Source organism: Manacus candei, unplaced genomic scaffold (assembly GCF_025592945.1).
Source record: "Manacus candei isolate 608988 ecotype Guabito, Panama unplaced genomic scaffold, ASM2559294v1 h1tg000036l, whole genome shotgun sequence".
NCBI classification, from domain to species: domain Eukaryota; kingdom Metazoa; phylum Chordata; class Aves; order Passeriformes; family Pipridae; genus Manacus; species Manacus candei.
The window spans coordinates 4,782,219-4,797,733 of NW_026138084.1; the positions used below are offsets into that span (position 1 = coordinate 4,782,219).

Here is a 15,515-nt window from a genome sequence, read left to right on the forward strand (position 1 = left end):
GCCTGTTTGGGACAATTCTGGATATGGAAGAGTTGGCTATTGGACGTCTGGTCTCCTCAGCTTCAAAACCAGCGAGATGAAGTAATGACTGTGAGTCAAACCAAAAAGGACTTGCAGATCATTAGCGGCTTCTCCTAAGTCATCCAGCTACACTAGATGGCTTAAGAATGTATTGGAATTTTTTAAAAATTCCTAATTTATTAGTTTTATGTTTTAAGTGTAACAGAGTGGCAAGAGCTCAAGAGAGAGAATGCTGACGTAAGAAAGAACAAAAATGAATATGGTGCCAGCAAATTCAATTATATCAGCGAAGCCACTTCTGTGCTAAAACTCTGAATCTACAGTAAATCTGACATAGAGCAGGATGAAATTATGCTAAATTACTATATTAAAAAAAAAACAAACAAACCAAGAAAACACCATCATACAACAAACCAACATACAGACTAAAATTAAACTGTAATTGGATTTGTCATTTCAAAGTATTAGCATCAGATTTCCACATAATGCAGGGTGACATATTCTTGTGCTAATAAATAGAAAGTTAGAAAACTAAACAAAGCCTGTGTTTCTACTGTAAGGAAATACGTGCGCCAATGAAGCAACCTTTTCAGCACAGAAGTAATTTAATACCCAAACCACATGAAAAGTGATCTCTCTGGGAATAGAACAGCTGCTAAAATCCAAGTCAGTTTTTATTAAATCGTCAAGTCTGTTTATGTAAAACTGGGCTCTCTTTAAATGACCTCCGAGAGGAAATTATTTGCTAACAAAAAATTGATACCTGCATTTATCTATATAGGTGTACATTTTTATTCTTTTTATATATTGGTACGTTTTGGATTGGAGATAAAAAAAAAAGAAAAAAAAAGAAATAAGCTTATTCTAACAGTTTAACTCCTCAGGCTCCACCATCAAATTTTAGCTACTGCTGAGCTGTCAGCTATTCAAAAGGGTAGACCAAACTGCTGTTATTTTTAGAAATGTGCAAGTTTAATGCTTCAACTTTTGAGGAGAAATGCACATTAAGCATCCTTCAAAACTTGTCAAATGAACCCAGGTAGCCCAGAGGAATAAAAGGAATACTGTAGAATAAGATATTGTGCAAGTTCTCAAAAAAAGACAGTGGCCCAGGAGTTTTTGATGGCTGTTTGAAAGAAGGGCAAGTGCAGTGAAAAGAACAGAAAGAACTTCTTGCAGTCGGTCTCAAGGTGCAAAAAAGGGAACCAAATCCATGGCACTCCCAAGCAGTCCAAACCACAAGTCAAAACCTCTGAAACTTCCTATCAAGATAACCCACTCAAAACTTCTTGAACTTGCACTACATGGCCATAGAAAACTTGCGAGAGAAAACTTTTCCAGGCCACAGTACAGGAAGACAATTCAAGAGCTGCCCCACTGTTCTGGCAGGACACAGCACGGAGCCAAGGAACAGCTGCAAACTGTGAGCTGACTCAGGACTGTCAACACCAGCACCAAAATGAACAGTCTCTTCAATTAAGAAGTAATTTTTTTTTCTCAATTGTTCTTTATATGTCTGTTTCGTATCACAAAACAGAAATTTAATATCTTTACAAATACACAAAGTTGCTTAAGTTCCAGAAAGCTAAAAAGTTGTATTTATCAGACATCAGAAAGAATTTCTTAAACAATATCAATCTTATTCCTTCCCACAAAACTAAAAGATATTGACAGTATTTATGTGAAAAACCTTTCAGAAATGTTTCAGAATCCACTCTCTTCTTGGATTCTTCAGATGACTAGAACATTTACATGGAGATAGCATGCTAATAGGTGATGTCAAAGAAACTTGGAAAACAGCAAAAAAAGAAGGGTAGGAGGGCACAAGAACTTCAGCTGAAGCAAGCTGAAGCGATTCCAATTCCTAAGGAAGACAGACAAAAAGTCAAACATAAAGCAGTCCACAGTACTCCAAGACTGACCCAGAGCAAGACATATAAATAAAGCACAGACAAACTTAGACTTACCTTGGCTGAGCAGGCTGTGCACTTATCAAATGCCAGGCTGACTGGAAGAACATTATCAAATCTTGATAAAAATCCTCGGATCTAGAAGAGGAAAGAAAATTACAATACTGTTTTAAAACACTTCCAGAAATCAACATGAACTGAAGATATACAATCTCTAACTAGGGTAGATAACATTCTAACAGTCACCCTCAGTAACACCTGTAGTAAATTCATACTAACACATATTACTGTTTTTCTATATGCAAATAAAGGCACAACTATCTAAATGCAACACTATTTAGCCAGAAATAGAGGCATAGCACCACCTGCAGTTTGCCTTTTCTGAGTGCAAAAATTTGATCAAAAATAAAAAGTCATGGTATAACCAGTTAAACACACTTTTATCGCCCATTTCTAACATATAGTCTAAAAATCCAGCTGCTGTGCATTACTAAACTGTAATGTTAATATGATAGTACTGATAGGTGAATTTAAAATTCCAGACCAAACACTTTGCAGCATGTTGGAATATTCAGACTATGAACTCTTTGGAGTATTGATCGTCCTTTTTATTCTGTGCTTTTTATAGGCCTATTACAACGAAGAGATGTCATGAAGAACAGAACTTTAGTAACTCTGTAATACAAATAATAATGCCTTAATTTTGAAGTCTGTTATGGAAATCCATCCAACATACACTCCACACATTTAATGGAGCTGGAATGGCAGAGACCTGGGAAGCCAACAGCAATTTATACTATTAAATACTATAACTAGTATTAATACAGAGGTATTTTTGCAGAAACGCCAAGCCATACATGGTATCAGAACACAAAAATACAGCCATTTTTTACACAAAGAGAGATGAAAAGAAAACAACAGAATCGAGCCTTTCTGGTATCACTGTTCTGTACTTCCAATATCCAAGGAACTCCAAGTCACTTCCTGGAAATAAATCCAGTTCATTTATGACAGTCCAAGAGTCTATGAGTGTGCAATGCTTTTTATCCGTCAAGCAATACTATCTCAAAAAGAAGACTGCTGCATTAATTACTACCCCACTTTTTCCACAGTATTTGGCTCACCAAGTGAACAAAGACCAACATAAAACACCTCTCCAAAAACTAACAGTTAATTATAGACTCTTGGAGAAAATATTGCACTTCCCCAGTTGGTTAGATGGTTGACTGCTAAGAGAAACCAGCAGTTTGTAAAAGGATTAGATTTCACATTCTTTGAAAAAAATATTATCTGTTTTCACTTGATACCAACTGAAGCTGTATTTGTGTTAGCATGTCTAAAAGAGAAGACATTCATAACAGTCACTAAATGTAAATGTGAAAACAGGTATAGGATTGACAGAAGTCACAATTCTATGAATAGTTTTCCAGTTAAAATCTATATTTGACATGAATCATATCTGAAAGCATACCCCAAAACAGAGATAGAACGCAAGTAAAAGGGATATAAACCAAATCAGAAAGCACTGACTGGACAGTTGATATTCTGATCAGTCAGAAACACATGAACTGAGAAACCATTATTTTTCCACTAGAAACAGTATAATTTCTAAAGTTTACTAGGAAATATTCTAAAAAATATTAACTACATTATGTAACATTCCTTGTTTTTTGTTGGGGGAAAGTAAATTACTTCTTCACTATCCCTTTTTAGGTGCTAAGAGAAAGTTCAAATTGCAGATGTGTTTTTCGGAGGTCTGGAGCATATCCACTATTTGAGAACAAAATCACTGTATGAGACTCAAAGATTCAACTGTCAAAATTACTGAAATTATTTTCCCAAACAAACTGATCTACCAAGAGTAAAATGTCTTTCATACTACCATTCCATATGATCACAGGAGGCATTCTGATAATAATAGATAATTAATCCAGATAATTACAGACATTAGTTTGTCATCTAAGAAAGCAAAAACTTCTCCAGTGATAAATCAGTACCTGGATCAGCAAATGAACAAGACGTAGACTTGGATTCTGCTTCCTACTGAGATGTAAGAGGTCAAAATATCTCCCTCAGCAGCTTGTGTGGGCTGGACTTGACTGACAACAGCATTAGCATTGGAACTACAGATAACACCATAGGATATGGGAATAACTAAGTTATAATTAAGTAACACTGGGAAAGCAACAAACTTATCAATTAATGCCAAAGCTGGAAATTGTTGAGACCCTTCCAGATGAGATCAAAAGTGTCAGTAGGGACAAAAGCCTCATACTGAGGGGATCTGAACCAGTCAATCGAGAACTGGATATTCCTGACCAGTCCCAAGCTGAGTGTCCACAGTAAAAAGGGGAAAAACTTCAGGGGACTCCTGAGAAAGAACTGAAGAGACTCCAGACTTCCTGGAGAGAGAGAACCCAGGGAGAACCTAGGGCACCCCACTGCATAAAATGACCCAAGTGTGCACACTGGTCATTACATAAAATTATAAACAAAATCAGATGGATTTTATACAGCCCAGACCCTGAGATACTTGGATGCTGCAAAGACAACATCCACAAAAAACAACAGAACCTAAAAATACTGCTCAGAAACAAATAAATGGTTTGTTTATACAATGGAAGCATACAGTCATTCGGATAGCAACATAAGGAAAGAGGCACAGAATAATTCTAGTTCCCAATGACAATATCAAAGAGGATATGACTGTGGGAAAAATCAGGAGACAGTTTTTTGACTGTATAATATAAGAAATAAGAACAAGTCTATCCAGCAATTTGAAAAACTTTATCCTTAGCACATTTGTAACTAGCGTTTGGGTTGAGTAAAAGAAAAAAGTGCTGTATTGTACCAAAAATACATGAATATTTTGGAGAACTATAATAATTGTGAGTTGGTTGGATTTGAATTTTTTTCATATTCTGAAGAGATTTAAAAAGGGAACAAAAGTCACTTTGAAATGATTATATTGTCAGCTCTGATGGGGAACAGGACAGTCAGAGGTTGCCTTATTCACATATTGCCTGCTCCAAAGAAATTCTGGCTATGTAGATAGCAGGATCTGTGCATCCACAAGGAGGACAGACACAATGCCAGGAACACAACTACCTTGGCCTATATGATGGATTAATATTATTCATATATGTTTTTTTTAAACAAACATGGAGAGTCGGTCCTTTGAGGAATGGAATCAGCATATTGCATGTTTTTGTTAAGGAGACAAAATCTGTGACATTTGTCTTTTATCAGTTCCCAGGTCTTAAACAAAAGCATTTACTCACAAATTATTTACCTGATGAGGAACAAGTCCAAGAGAAGTAGGGGGCTCATTCATTCTATCATCACTACTGCTGGCCACAGCATAACCGCTGCCAAAAATTCAAGAAGGAAAATTAGGACAAGACAGCACACTCAGAGTCAAAATTTCCAGTCAGCTTCGAGGCATTTTGTTACAGCTCATGGTTTAGAATCTGGAAAGGAACCTATCTGGGAAGTCTGTTTCAGAGTAACTAAGATACACCATGGGGATATAAATCAGTCTGAGACTTGTAATGTGCTCATGGCCAACTCCTAAGTCACTTTTTCATTCGCAGATTTTAAAGACAGAAAAAAAGCCTCGATTTCAAGTTGCAGGATTTCAGAATAATTACTGTATTAAACCCACTTAATTTTAATTAAGGTTTGCAATATGTGGCTTATCTTGAAGCCCTTCATGTGACACAGATAGTTACAACAGCTGTTCATTACACTCAAACACTGTCCAACAAGGGAATGCCAAGATCCACTAACAGCAATATTTTCTTCTCAATACTTTTCTACTGTTAAAGTCAGAGAGAAAATAAAAAGAAAAACTCAAGATCTGATGAATCAGTTCTCTCAGACACTGTTAAATTACACTAATACAGTAGATGTGATCTATAGATTACATTAATCTACAGACAACACTACACCTTACAGAATTGTCCTACTTGGCGTGTACTTCCTTCTTCTCAAAAGATTTTATTGAATTTGTCTTATTTCTCAGATAATACCAGTGCAGAAATGACTCACCCTTCTGGATGCTGTAAAACAGAAACCATTAATTCCACTGCAAGGGCTCCAGCTACCATGGCTAATCCAGGGCGACTGACTGTGCACTGCTGGTCCAGTGTCCGATCCCTGGTGGACTACAAAGATAGACAATTCTAAAGGAAAGAAAAAAATTAACTCAAAAGTAACTATCTGTCCTGCTACACAAAACAACCTTAGTTCTGTGCAATTAATTTCTTTGATCTTCCAAGTAAAAGATGAGCCATTTCTTAATCCCATGTACATCAACATAAAACAAATCCCTTCATGAAACTTCATTTAAAGGAAATAAAAAATTCAAGTCACAACAGAAGAAATATATAATCACCAGTTGCATAAAGTTCTACTCACATCCCCTGGTGCCACAACATCATTGCAGAAGTAGCAGCCCAGTTTATAGCCAGGGATATTTGAAAAGAGTGATGATCCCAAAAGATCAGAAGGACCAGCAGCATTGCTGAAACACGAATCACCAGTCTCTTGCTGTTTTGGTTTCTTTAGGCCGTGTCTCATAACAACAAAAGTGTCAAATCCCAAGGCAGCATTGATGACCAACTGTGAACAATAAAGGGAGAACAAGAGATTTTAAGTGAGCCAAAAAGGGAGGGGAAAAAAAGGCCTCAAGGCTTTATTAACTGTAAATGTCAAAACCCCCTACATGCTGTAGATAGATGAACTACCCATTAACTGCGTATCTACCATCCTTGTAATAAACAATAAAGTTTCTGAAAGGTGCAGAATTCCAGTTATCAAGTGCTTCTAAGAAACAAAACCTAAATAAAAGTCTGTTTCAGAAAGGCATAAACCTTCGCCTTTTTCTGTGTCTTTCAGGGAAATCTGATACAAATTAATGACTCCAACTACCTGCTACGCAAACCTATGCACACTTGCTGACAAAGAAGTAACAGGAACTTCAAGCAGTGAAACACCATCTGTTATCCAAAAAAAAACCCCCAAAACTTCTGCTCAGTAAGGAAAGTAATTAATTATGCTTAGTCACGTGGGGAGCACAAGCAGCTATGGCACAGTTACACTGTCATCATTTTCCCTTTTCTCACTGGTTTTTGGCAAGTGTTGGGGTAATCTGGAGCTCTGTATGTTATAAGCATAACATCAATAAAATAATGACTGTAGCCAGTAAAATCTAAAGGAAAATTCTACACTGCTTCACATGCAGATACTTTTGATAGAAATTCTAGTGCAGCAGTTCGTAATTTTTCATTCTTATAGGCAGGAATTATTTAAAAGAGGGACTCTGAGGGAAGCTATGAAGAATTAGCCATCCTAACAGTAAGCTTGTTAGGATTATCAAATAATTTCTGGATAGTCTCTTTCGTAGTAGTTTATTCTCCCCTCACTTCTAAAGTAGAACCATGTTGTTGAATCTGTGGCAGCACAGCCAGGTCTACAGCAATTAAAAGACTGCTTCTTCTCATTACATCTACCTGTAAAGCCTGAATATGGTATTCCACCTTTGAAATATCAGCAACATGGCACGGCTGGTATTACCAGAAATTAATAACATTGCCAAACACTTCCCACTGCAATAAGCTGTTTCTCTCTTTTCAGTTTACTGGCTCGCAATTATTTCAATCTAACTGATTGACCCTTAACAAAAAAACCCAGAATCATCTGGTTTGGATAAAGAGACAATGGAAAAGTGTCTCTTGGCATGCATTAAAAAAAAAAAAAAGGCGCAAAATTTTACAAGTTCCAGTGCTCAAGAGGAACAAAGGTTTAACATCTGACATGAGGATTTAACACTTGAGGGGTCTAAGATACTTGTTTTGGGGAGAGGACTGCAGGAATATCAAAGAATTACTATATGGGAAAACCAGCTCTTTCTTCTACCTATGTACCTGTTTTTATGCAGTTTACACACATTCTCACTCACTAGGTTCTTCATATTCCATGTGCCTTTTTTGAGACCTTGAGGACCAAACTGCAGTACTTCAGATCTGCAGTCATCATACAAAATTGCATTTGAAACAGAGCTCTGATTAGAAGCGTGTCAGCACGAAGTACTGAGCATTTCAGTTTAGACACCTTGAGATTTCACTGCTGTGCTTATTCAGTGACAGGGAATTCTATCTCCTCATATCAAAGTGATCTTATCAAATCAACTAACTGTGATGCAAACACACTATGCCACTGAATAACAGAGAAGTGTCACAAAGAAATTTTAAAATTTGTCATCAGAATATGATTTGAATGCTGCAAGGCAAACGTAGTGGGGCACTGTTAGCTAAGCAAATGTGGGGGGAGATTTTAGAGATCATTAAAACAACCCTGTTCTGACTGAACCAGACAGGCTGCATATAAAATATGCATATGCATATAAAATTGCATATATTTCTTACAATTACCAACCACCATACATATGGAAGAGTAGGCTGGCACTTTCCAGTTCAATACCCAGCTTTGCAAACTCACTCTTTATGCCATTTCTGAGCTTTTTTAAACAGCTAAAAGACTGCTGAAAGACCACAGGTGCAAACTGCAGAGAAGACAGGAGGATTAAGGAGGAATTGATTAAGTTATCAAGTTACACCCACTCACACCTGAAGTTATAGTTCAGTGAAGTCTGCACTAAAAAGACACACTGATCTTTCTACTGGCAAAGGGAAGTTCATTTGAGCTACAAAGACATACAAGACTATTGTTCAGGATCAGAAATCTATTTAAATTAAAGAAAGAATGAAAGAAAAGAAATGATACAATACCTTCCTCTTACTGGCTGCAATGACAGCAGGAAGCCATCGACTCTCTCTAGTGTCCATCAGTAGGAAAACAACATCATGAGTATCAATAAGCTCTTCAAGTTTAGCCACGTCCTTCTGAGCCTGTGCCATTGTTACCTCAGAAAAATTCACTGGGTGGCCTGGCATAGGGATGCTCATGTTATAGCCTTCTGAGCTCTAGATGGAGGCAGACAGTAAACAACAGGTTAAAAAGATAACCTTGTGACTGAATAGAATTAGTATAAAATTCAGTACAAAACTGTAGAGTACAAATTCAATTACTCTTTGGCAGAATGGCAACTTTCTTCTTGACATCTCTCTGTGTGACAGCACAGTGCTAAAGTTTCTGAGTCTCAGCTGCTGTATTTATCCAGAACAGAGCAGCTCAGTGCAAACAGACTAGTTTGGGTCACGAGTGCAGACCAACCCTGTTTATGTGTCTCAGAAGGTCTTTTTAGGCCTAGCAAATCACTACAAGAAGGTATTTGAATTGCTCTTAATCCCAAAAATTACAAACATCCTCACTACAAAGGCAAGCAATCCCATTTACATGTGACTAGATCCAGTTGTTAAACATCTACAAAATCTTTGGTTTGGATTCTCTTTGCAGTCACTTCATACATGATGTTCACAGGATGCAGTTCACATTTCTGATATGGAATACTGACTTAGTTACAGTAAGGCACGTGAAGTATCACACATTCTGCTCTTTGTTTTAAATTCCTTAGTCTCAAATGATTTTACTGTAATTCAACCAGCCATATGTGAAGCTGATATACAAGAAAAGCACTTCTGAGACTTGTTACTCTAGAGTTTGGCTGTCTGGAGACTCGTACTGTGCAGATGCTGAAAAGAGCATATTCCTCTTGCAGAAACATGTTCCTCTTCCAACCCCCTACTTGGGCAAGGTATACTAAGCAGAAAATACTGAGCCAAATAAGCACATACACAATGCATATACAATGCAAACAATTAACTCATTAATTTGGAAATACATTAACACAATCTGTCAGCCATCTGCTGTAAGAGAAGAATGGATCTTCATATACGTTAAAGCATAAGCTTTGCCAAAGCCTCCCTGCCTGTCACTGTGCCCTAAGCAACCAACAGTTTAAAAGACAAAATTTAAAAGCTGGATGAACCAAAGATAAAATTGCATGGGAAGAGAGAAGAGGAAGGTTGGTGGAATGTGCTTTTTGTATAGACCGACTACAAGCACAACTCATAAATCCAGGTGAGGCAAATAACCAGAAGGGTGAATGTACATTCTAAACGTCACAAATATCCCTGAGGATGATAAAAAGAACAAGGCACATATAGCAGCTTGGGGAAATTAATTCAGTAATATCTGTATTAACCACACCAAAGGATATACCTTTTTTTTTCCCCCTTTTTCCCCTCACTGCCACCTCCAAGGGCAGGAAAGCAGAGCCCACAGTGACCCAGCATGCTACCAACAGGGAGCTGTTTCCCAGTGAGAACAGCTCTATATCACCAGCACAACACTGGGTAATTACTGAAGGAGGTTCTACCTTCAGGGTCATTATACCCTCAAAAAGCTGTGGCAGGAACAGAAAACTTAATCCATGTTGTACATGAATAATGTATTTATAGATAACTCATTAAGTCGTGCTGCACACAAGTGCTGATTTATTACATAAGCATAACTGACACTGCTGGTGACTTAGGAGGTTGATTTTTGTTCAATAAATTAACACAAACAAGTAAAAAAATGAGTTAAACACCACTTGCATAGAAATATGGTAACCAGGTTTGTAAAATACAAAAATCTTAGCAGAATTCAGAAAAAAAACATCCTGTGACTGTAGTTGTAGGAATACAGACAAGTCTAGTAGCTTCAATAGTTTCAACTGTTCCTTGAAAATGTCATGGTTTGAGAGCTCCAAAATCCAATTCCCTAGTCCAAGCCCCCTCCCACATCTCAACCCAGTGTGATATGGGTTTTCCAGACACCACACGAGACTCAAAATGGGGGGAAGGGAATATATATTACAATGACTGTACAAAATAAATACTACAATACATTATATACAATCTTAACTATCTCTAACCATGACAAAACAGTATTTACAATGGATCAAATCTCTTCTCCCCTCCAAATAAAAGTCCAACAGGGAAGAAGGAAAAGATCCTTTCCACTCTCAGAGCAGCAGTGTCTCTAAGGCAGCAGGCATCTCTGTCTCTCTCTTCCATGCAGCAGCTGTAGCTGGATCTCTGCCAGTACACATGAGGGGGTATCCAAGCCCCTTGGCCCATCGTCTCCAAGTGAGGGTCTTCTCTTCCATAGGCTGTGTTCACTGGGACAAGGCTCACTTCACTACGTCATATCACAAAGCTCAGGGGTCTTCGTGACGGTCCTTATCTTCAGGGGATTCAAATTCCCTTTGCAGAGCTCTGTGCTCTGTCTCAAGCAGCGGGGGGGCTAAGGTCACCCCTTCCACATTCCTTCTCGGAGCTTTTCAGCTCCTTTCTGCAGTGCTGCTGCAGTTTTAGGACTTCCATTCTGTAGGAGTCCCTCCTCTCCACTTAGGAAAGGTCACAAAAGGAGTTTGGGGGTTTTTGATTCAGTTCTTACCCCAGAACTCTGTCTCTGCCTGTAGAGCTTAGTCTTGTTCTCTCTCTCTGCTGCTGGCTATCTTTCTCTTTTTCTCTCTCCTTCCAGGAGTTCTCTCTGTTGTTGCTGCTTGGTCTTATCTCTTCTGGCTCTCTGTCACTTTCTCCGTCCACTGCTGTTCCGCTGCCGCTTTTCAGTATCTCTTGCTGCAGCTCACAGTGGAGAAACATCTCCCGGCTCAGCTACAGACACTTAGCCCAGTCTTACACTGTTCCAAGTCCCTGCAGTCCCCAGCTGGGGGCTAGGGGGGCCAGAGCCCCCCCAGGGGGCTCTTGCCCTTTCTCCTCATGGCTCTACAACATGGCTACTTCTTCAACTACAACAATCACTACACCTTCTCTTCCAGTCTGCTTGTGATATGTTTATATTTTGCAGAAGCGCTCATTGGGTAAAACCTCAAGGGTCACCACCCCCTGGGGTTTTACCATTTTATAACTTCAGGGGGAAAACTGTTTCCCCCCACCACAACCAGTCACTAGCAAAAGTGGCTGAGGTTCACTTCTGCAGTCAAATGCTGGCAAAAAGAGCTCAAAGAGTAGCTTGGGATGCCACATGAATATTATTTTAAGGAAGAACAAATACACATATATCCCCAAAGACAGATCTTGCTCATTCCAAAATCTCAGGAGTCTCTATGTGATGAAAAGAATTCTGCTTCACTGCTCACAAAAAAGCTTAGATTTTAAGACCTTCACGCTAAAAAAAGTTTTTAAAGTTACCATCCCATAAAGTCATAGAATCACACAGAACTCCTTTTTTTTTAGAAGTATGTTGACACGTGCAAAACCATAAAAGATAATGTACTTTTCAACACTTTCACTGACAGCTGACCAAAGCTGTGCTAAAGGCTCTAGTGCTTTGGGGTTTTTTGCATTTCTTTTTAAAGTCAGCAGCCAAAATATTGCAATTTGTGATGCTACCATAACATTCTCTCTCATTTTTATTCTCATTTCTATTAACTTTCTGCATTTTTGGTTAAACCATGGCTCAGATCACTTAGAATATAACTGTGTTCAATACATTAAACCTGAACAGAAGTGTGTAGGTACATACAACATTAAAAAATGGGGTGCTGGCATCATTAAATTGTTCTATGAGAAGCATCTACATAAAGTGGTCCCCTCAGGCAGTACAGAATAAAGGATGATAAGATAAATACACTGGAGTTCCATGCCTGAATAGTTCAGGAAATGACTATATAAGAGAGGTAAGAAAGTTAAATTCCACAGAACAGCTACATGAATGACTCTGTGCATTACCTACTTGTTAAGAAAAGTTGTGAATCCATAAACGCTGCTATTTCCAAGGCCTCTCTTCTTTTCTATAGTAAAACTCTAAGCTACAGCTAATGATAATCTTAGAAGTGGAATGAAACAAATCAAAGCTCCTTGCCAAAGCATTCCTTCTTGTTTCATCTGCAATGATGAGGTGCTTACTCTTCCAACTAGAAAGGATGTAAAATTAAAACATAAAGTAGAATTCACAGAGAGCAGTCAAGCATTTCAAAGTCAACCAGGAGAAACTGCATTTTACGTGCAAAATATTACTCAAAATTGAATCAAAGAAAGTAAATTAGACTGCAAACGTAAACCCAAGTTTTCAGAAATGCCTTCAGAACCAGCATTGCTGATTGGATTCCCTCGGAAAGGACCATGTGGGTTTCCAAACAGCAAGAGACAGCTTTGGCTACTCCTTCAGTATTAGAGAAATGAGAAGGCTCAAAATCCAGGACAACTAATCTTTGTCTTCAAAGACATTTATACTGATAAATCTGGACTTTGGTAAGAAGCAAAGCACAGTGTGCAGGAACAGCTGTAGCTCCATGTGGAGAAGCCCAGTGCAGTCACTGGACTACGAACATCTCCAGCTACAGCAGCTTCACTGTCCAAACCATTCCAAGGCACCAAGATTTTACCCTGACTAATTAAAGACTTATTGTTAGTCCCTGCGCTTGGCCTGCCACTTGAACCTCACGACTCACATGCTGCCAGCATGATATGAACTGTTTGAACCAGAAGTTTTACTGGGAAGCCCTGTTAATTCTTGTTGGTGCTGGCATGTAGTTTCTCTGTTTATTTACAGATCCTCAAACAGGATCCCTCCTCCATGAATTCTACTGCAGGAATGAGATTGATGAAAAAATATATTAGAAACATTCTATCCTGTGGGTACACAGGAACTGTGCAATTGCTTTCTCCTCACTTGTGCCAAAAAGCTATGAAACCAGGTGTGAGTCCCACTGAAGGCTGATCAGATGTGACACATCCGTGGCATGAGGAAAACACAGGAAATGCATAACACTAATGGGGATACTGTGCTACAAAAACAGTGGGAGATGCAGAATATTTGAGGCGTATAGTAGAGGAAAAATTCCTTACACACAGTACAGGTTGCACATTGTATATGCTATTACCAAACAGGAAAATTGTTTTTTTCCCTGTGTATAGCAAATATACATGTATATACATCATCAATACAGGCTCACTAAAGCATTGTTATTGGCTCCCCTTTATTACTAGAAGCTCTTCTCCAGGCTACTTTTAACTTTTTTTTCCTTTTTATTTTTCCCAAGCCTCATCACAACCTCACGATTCCATGGTATAGTTTGGTCTTTTGCTTTCTTGGTTATTTCTAACAAGAAAACTCATAACTGTACAAGTCAGGATTCCACAAACAGCTTTTATTTCCTCTAATTAAAGTACTCATGCTTTCTTAATATTCCTGTTTTTGAGTTCTCAAGTAAAAAAAGTGAGAAATCATATGACTCATGCCCTAGAGGGCATCCTGTTAGTGCTCTGTGTGACACTGCACAGATGCTTTTTCTTCTGTACTTGATATTTAATATTTCTATAACTAAAGGAGTATCACCAAGTAACAGCAACACTATAGTGCAGCAAGCTTAAATAAAGCTCTTGGAACTTTCAGAGAGTTTCTTCTGGTTTACTTACCAAAAGTTCTGAAAGTGAAATGCTCAGAATTTTTTCATACTGGCAATCATTGTTTGATACTCAAATATTCACTGAATTACTACTTAGTAGCAATGCTGACTTCATAAATGATAATAGTAGGATAATAACAGGGTCAACACAGAGAGAAGAATAAAAGCACAGGGCACTCCTTGGTTGAAACTAAATGAACCTAAAGATGTTTAGAAATGATCTGTAAAGTTGTTCACAACGCTGAATACCAATGACATAATCTGTATTTCTCTTTTCATAACTCCTAACATTATTATGACTAGTGTAGTGGTTTGGGCTAGGCCTTCCTTGGTGACCAGTTTGTAACCAAGGAAGGGTCCAGATTTACCCAGTATTCCCTACGATTTTTACGTAAACCAGATTATAAGAAGAAAGGAGGAGAGGCCTTCGCTCTTTTTCCTTCCGGCGGCTTGGAGGTGCAGGTTCCCTGCTGTTGAGTCTGCGTGTTGGGGAGCGAGGCCTGGTTAGGCCTTGTCGACCTTGGGAGACAGAGGTTGCCGGCGATCGTTCCGGAGCGACCCTCGGTTGTCCCAGGAGAGTAGTGAGCTATTTCTTTGCTAACTCTTTTAGTGGATAGATATTGGGCTGCTAATTGGGATATTTATATATATATATAATATTTTGGTTTTGTTCTTTTTCCCTTCCCCCTTCCCTTTCCCTTATTTTTAATTGTATATAAGTGTAAATATATTTATATATCTCACTTTGGTTCTCTCTCTCTCGTTTCGGGTTTTCTTTCGTTTTTTTTTCTCCCTCTTCTCCCTGAGGTTTGAGGGGGGGGGGGGAACTCTGGTGGTAAGGTTTGGAGACTTGGCAGGGAGCCAGCTTCAAACCATATCAACTAGTAACATAGTAGCACTTTAAACAGAGAATTGCATAGTGAGCGTTCTTACTACACTGTTTGCCAGTTGAGCTCTGGTAACTATAGCTACCCATTCTAAGACAGTCTCAATTCCAAAACAAACACTGTTTTATCAACAGCTGAGTGACTTTCATCACATGCCAAACTAGTCTAAAAATTTTTTGTTCATGATAAGAGGATGCTGAGAGTGTGTCTATTCTGAAATTATAGGCCAACTACTTTTCTGGAAGTTAACCATTAACTTATTTTCTTCTAATGTAGAAAATCAATTAAATAAGTGTGAAGGACCAGGAATCAGAA

At 38.4% G+C, this 15,515-nt stretch overlaps 1 protein-coding gene across 4 annotated transcripts in view; it reads right to left on the bottom strand.

Annotated features, from left to right (window-relative positions):
- The window catches only part of ATG7 (autophagy related 7), a 102,168-nt gene that overhangs the window by 69,183 nt on the left and 17,470 nt on the right, over positions 1-15,515 (bottom strand). For all 4 annotated transcript variants that reach the window (XM_051793335.1, XM_051793334.1, XM_051793336.1 and 1 more), the window contains 5 exons: positions 8,723-8,917; positions 6,351-6,554; positions 5,982-6,097; positions 5,224-5,299; positions 1,989-2,069 (listed from right to left, as the gene is read on the bottom strand). In XM_051793335.1, the coding sequence (XP_051649295.1) occupies positions 1,989-2,069; positions 5,224-5,299; positions 5,982-6,097; positions 6,351-6,554; positions 8,723-8,917 (672 nt within the window). The remainder of the gene's footprint in view (positions 1-1,988; positions 2,070-5,223; positions 5,300-5,981; positions 6,098-6,350; positions 6,555-8,722; positions 8,918-15,515) is intronic.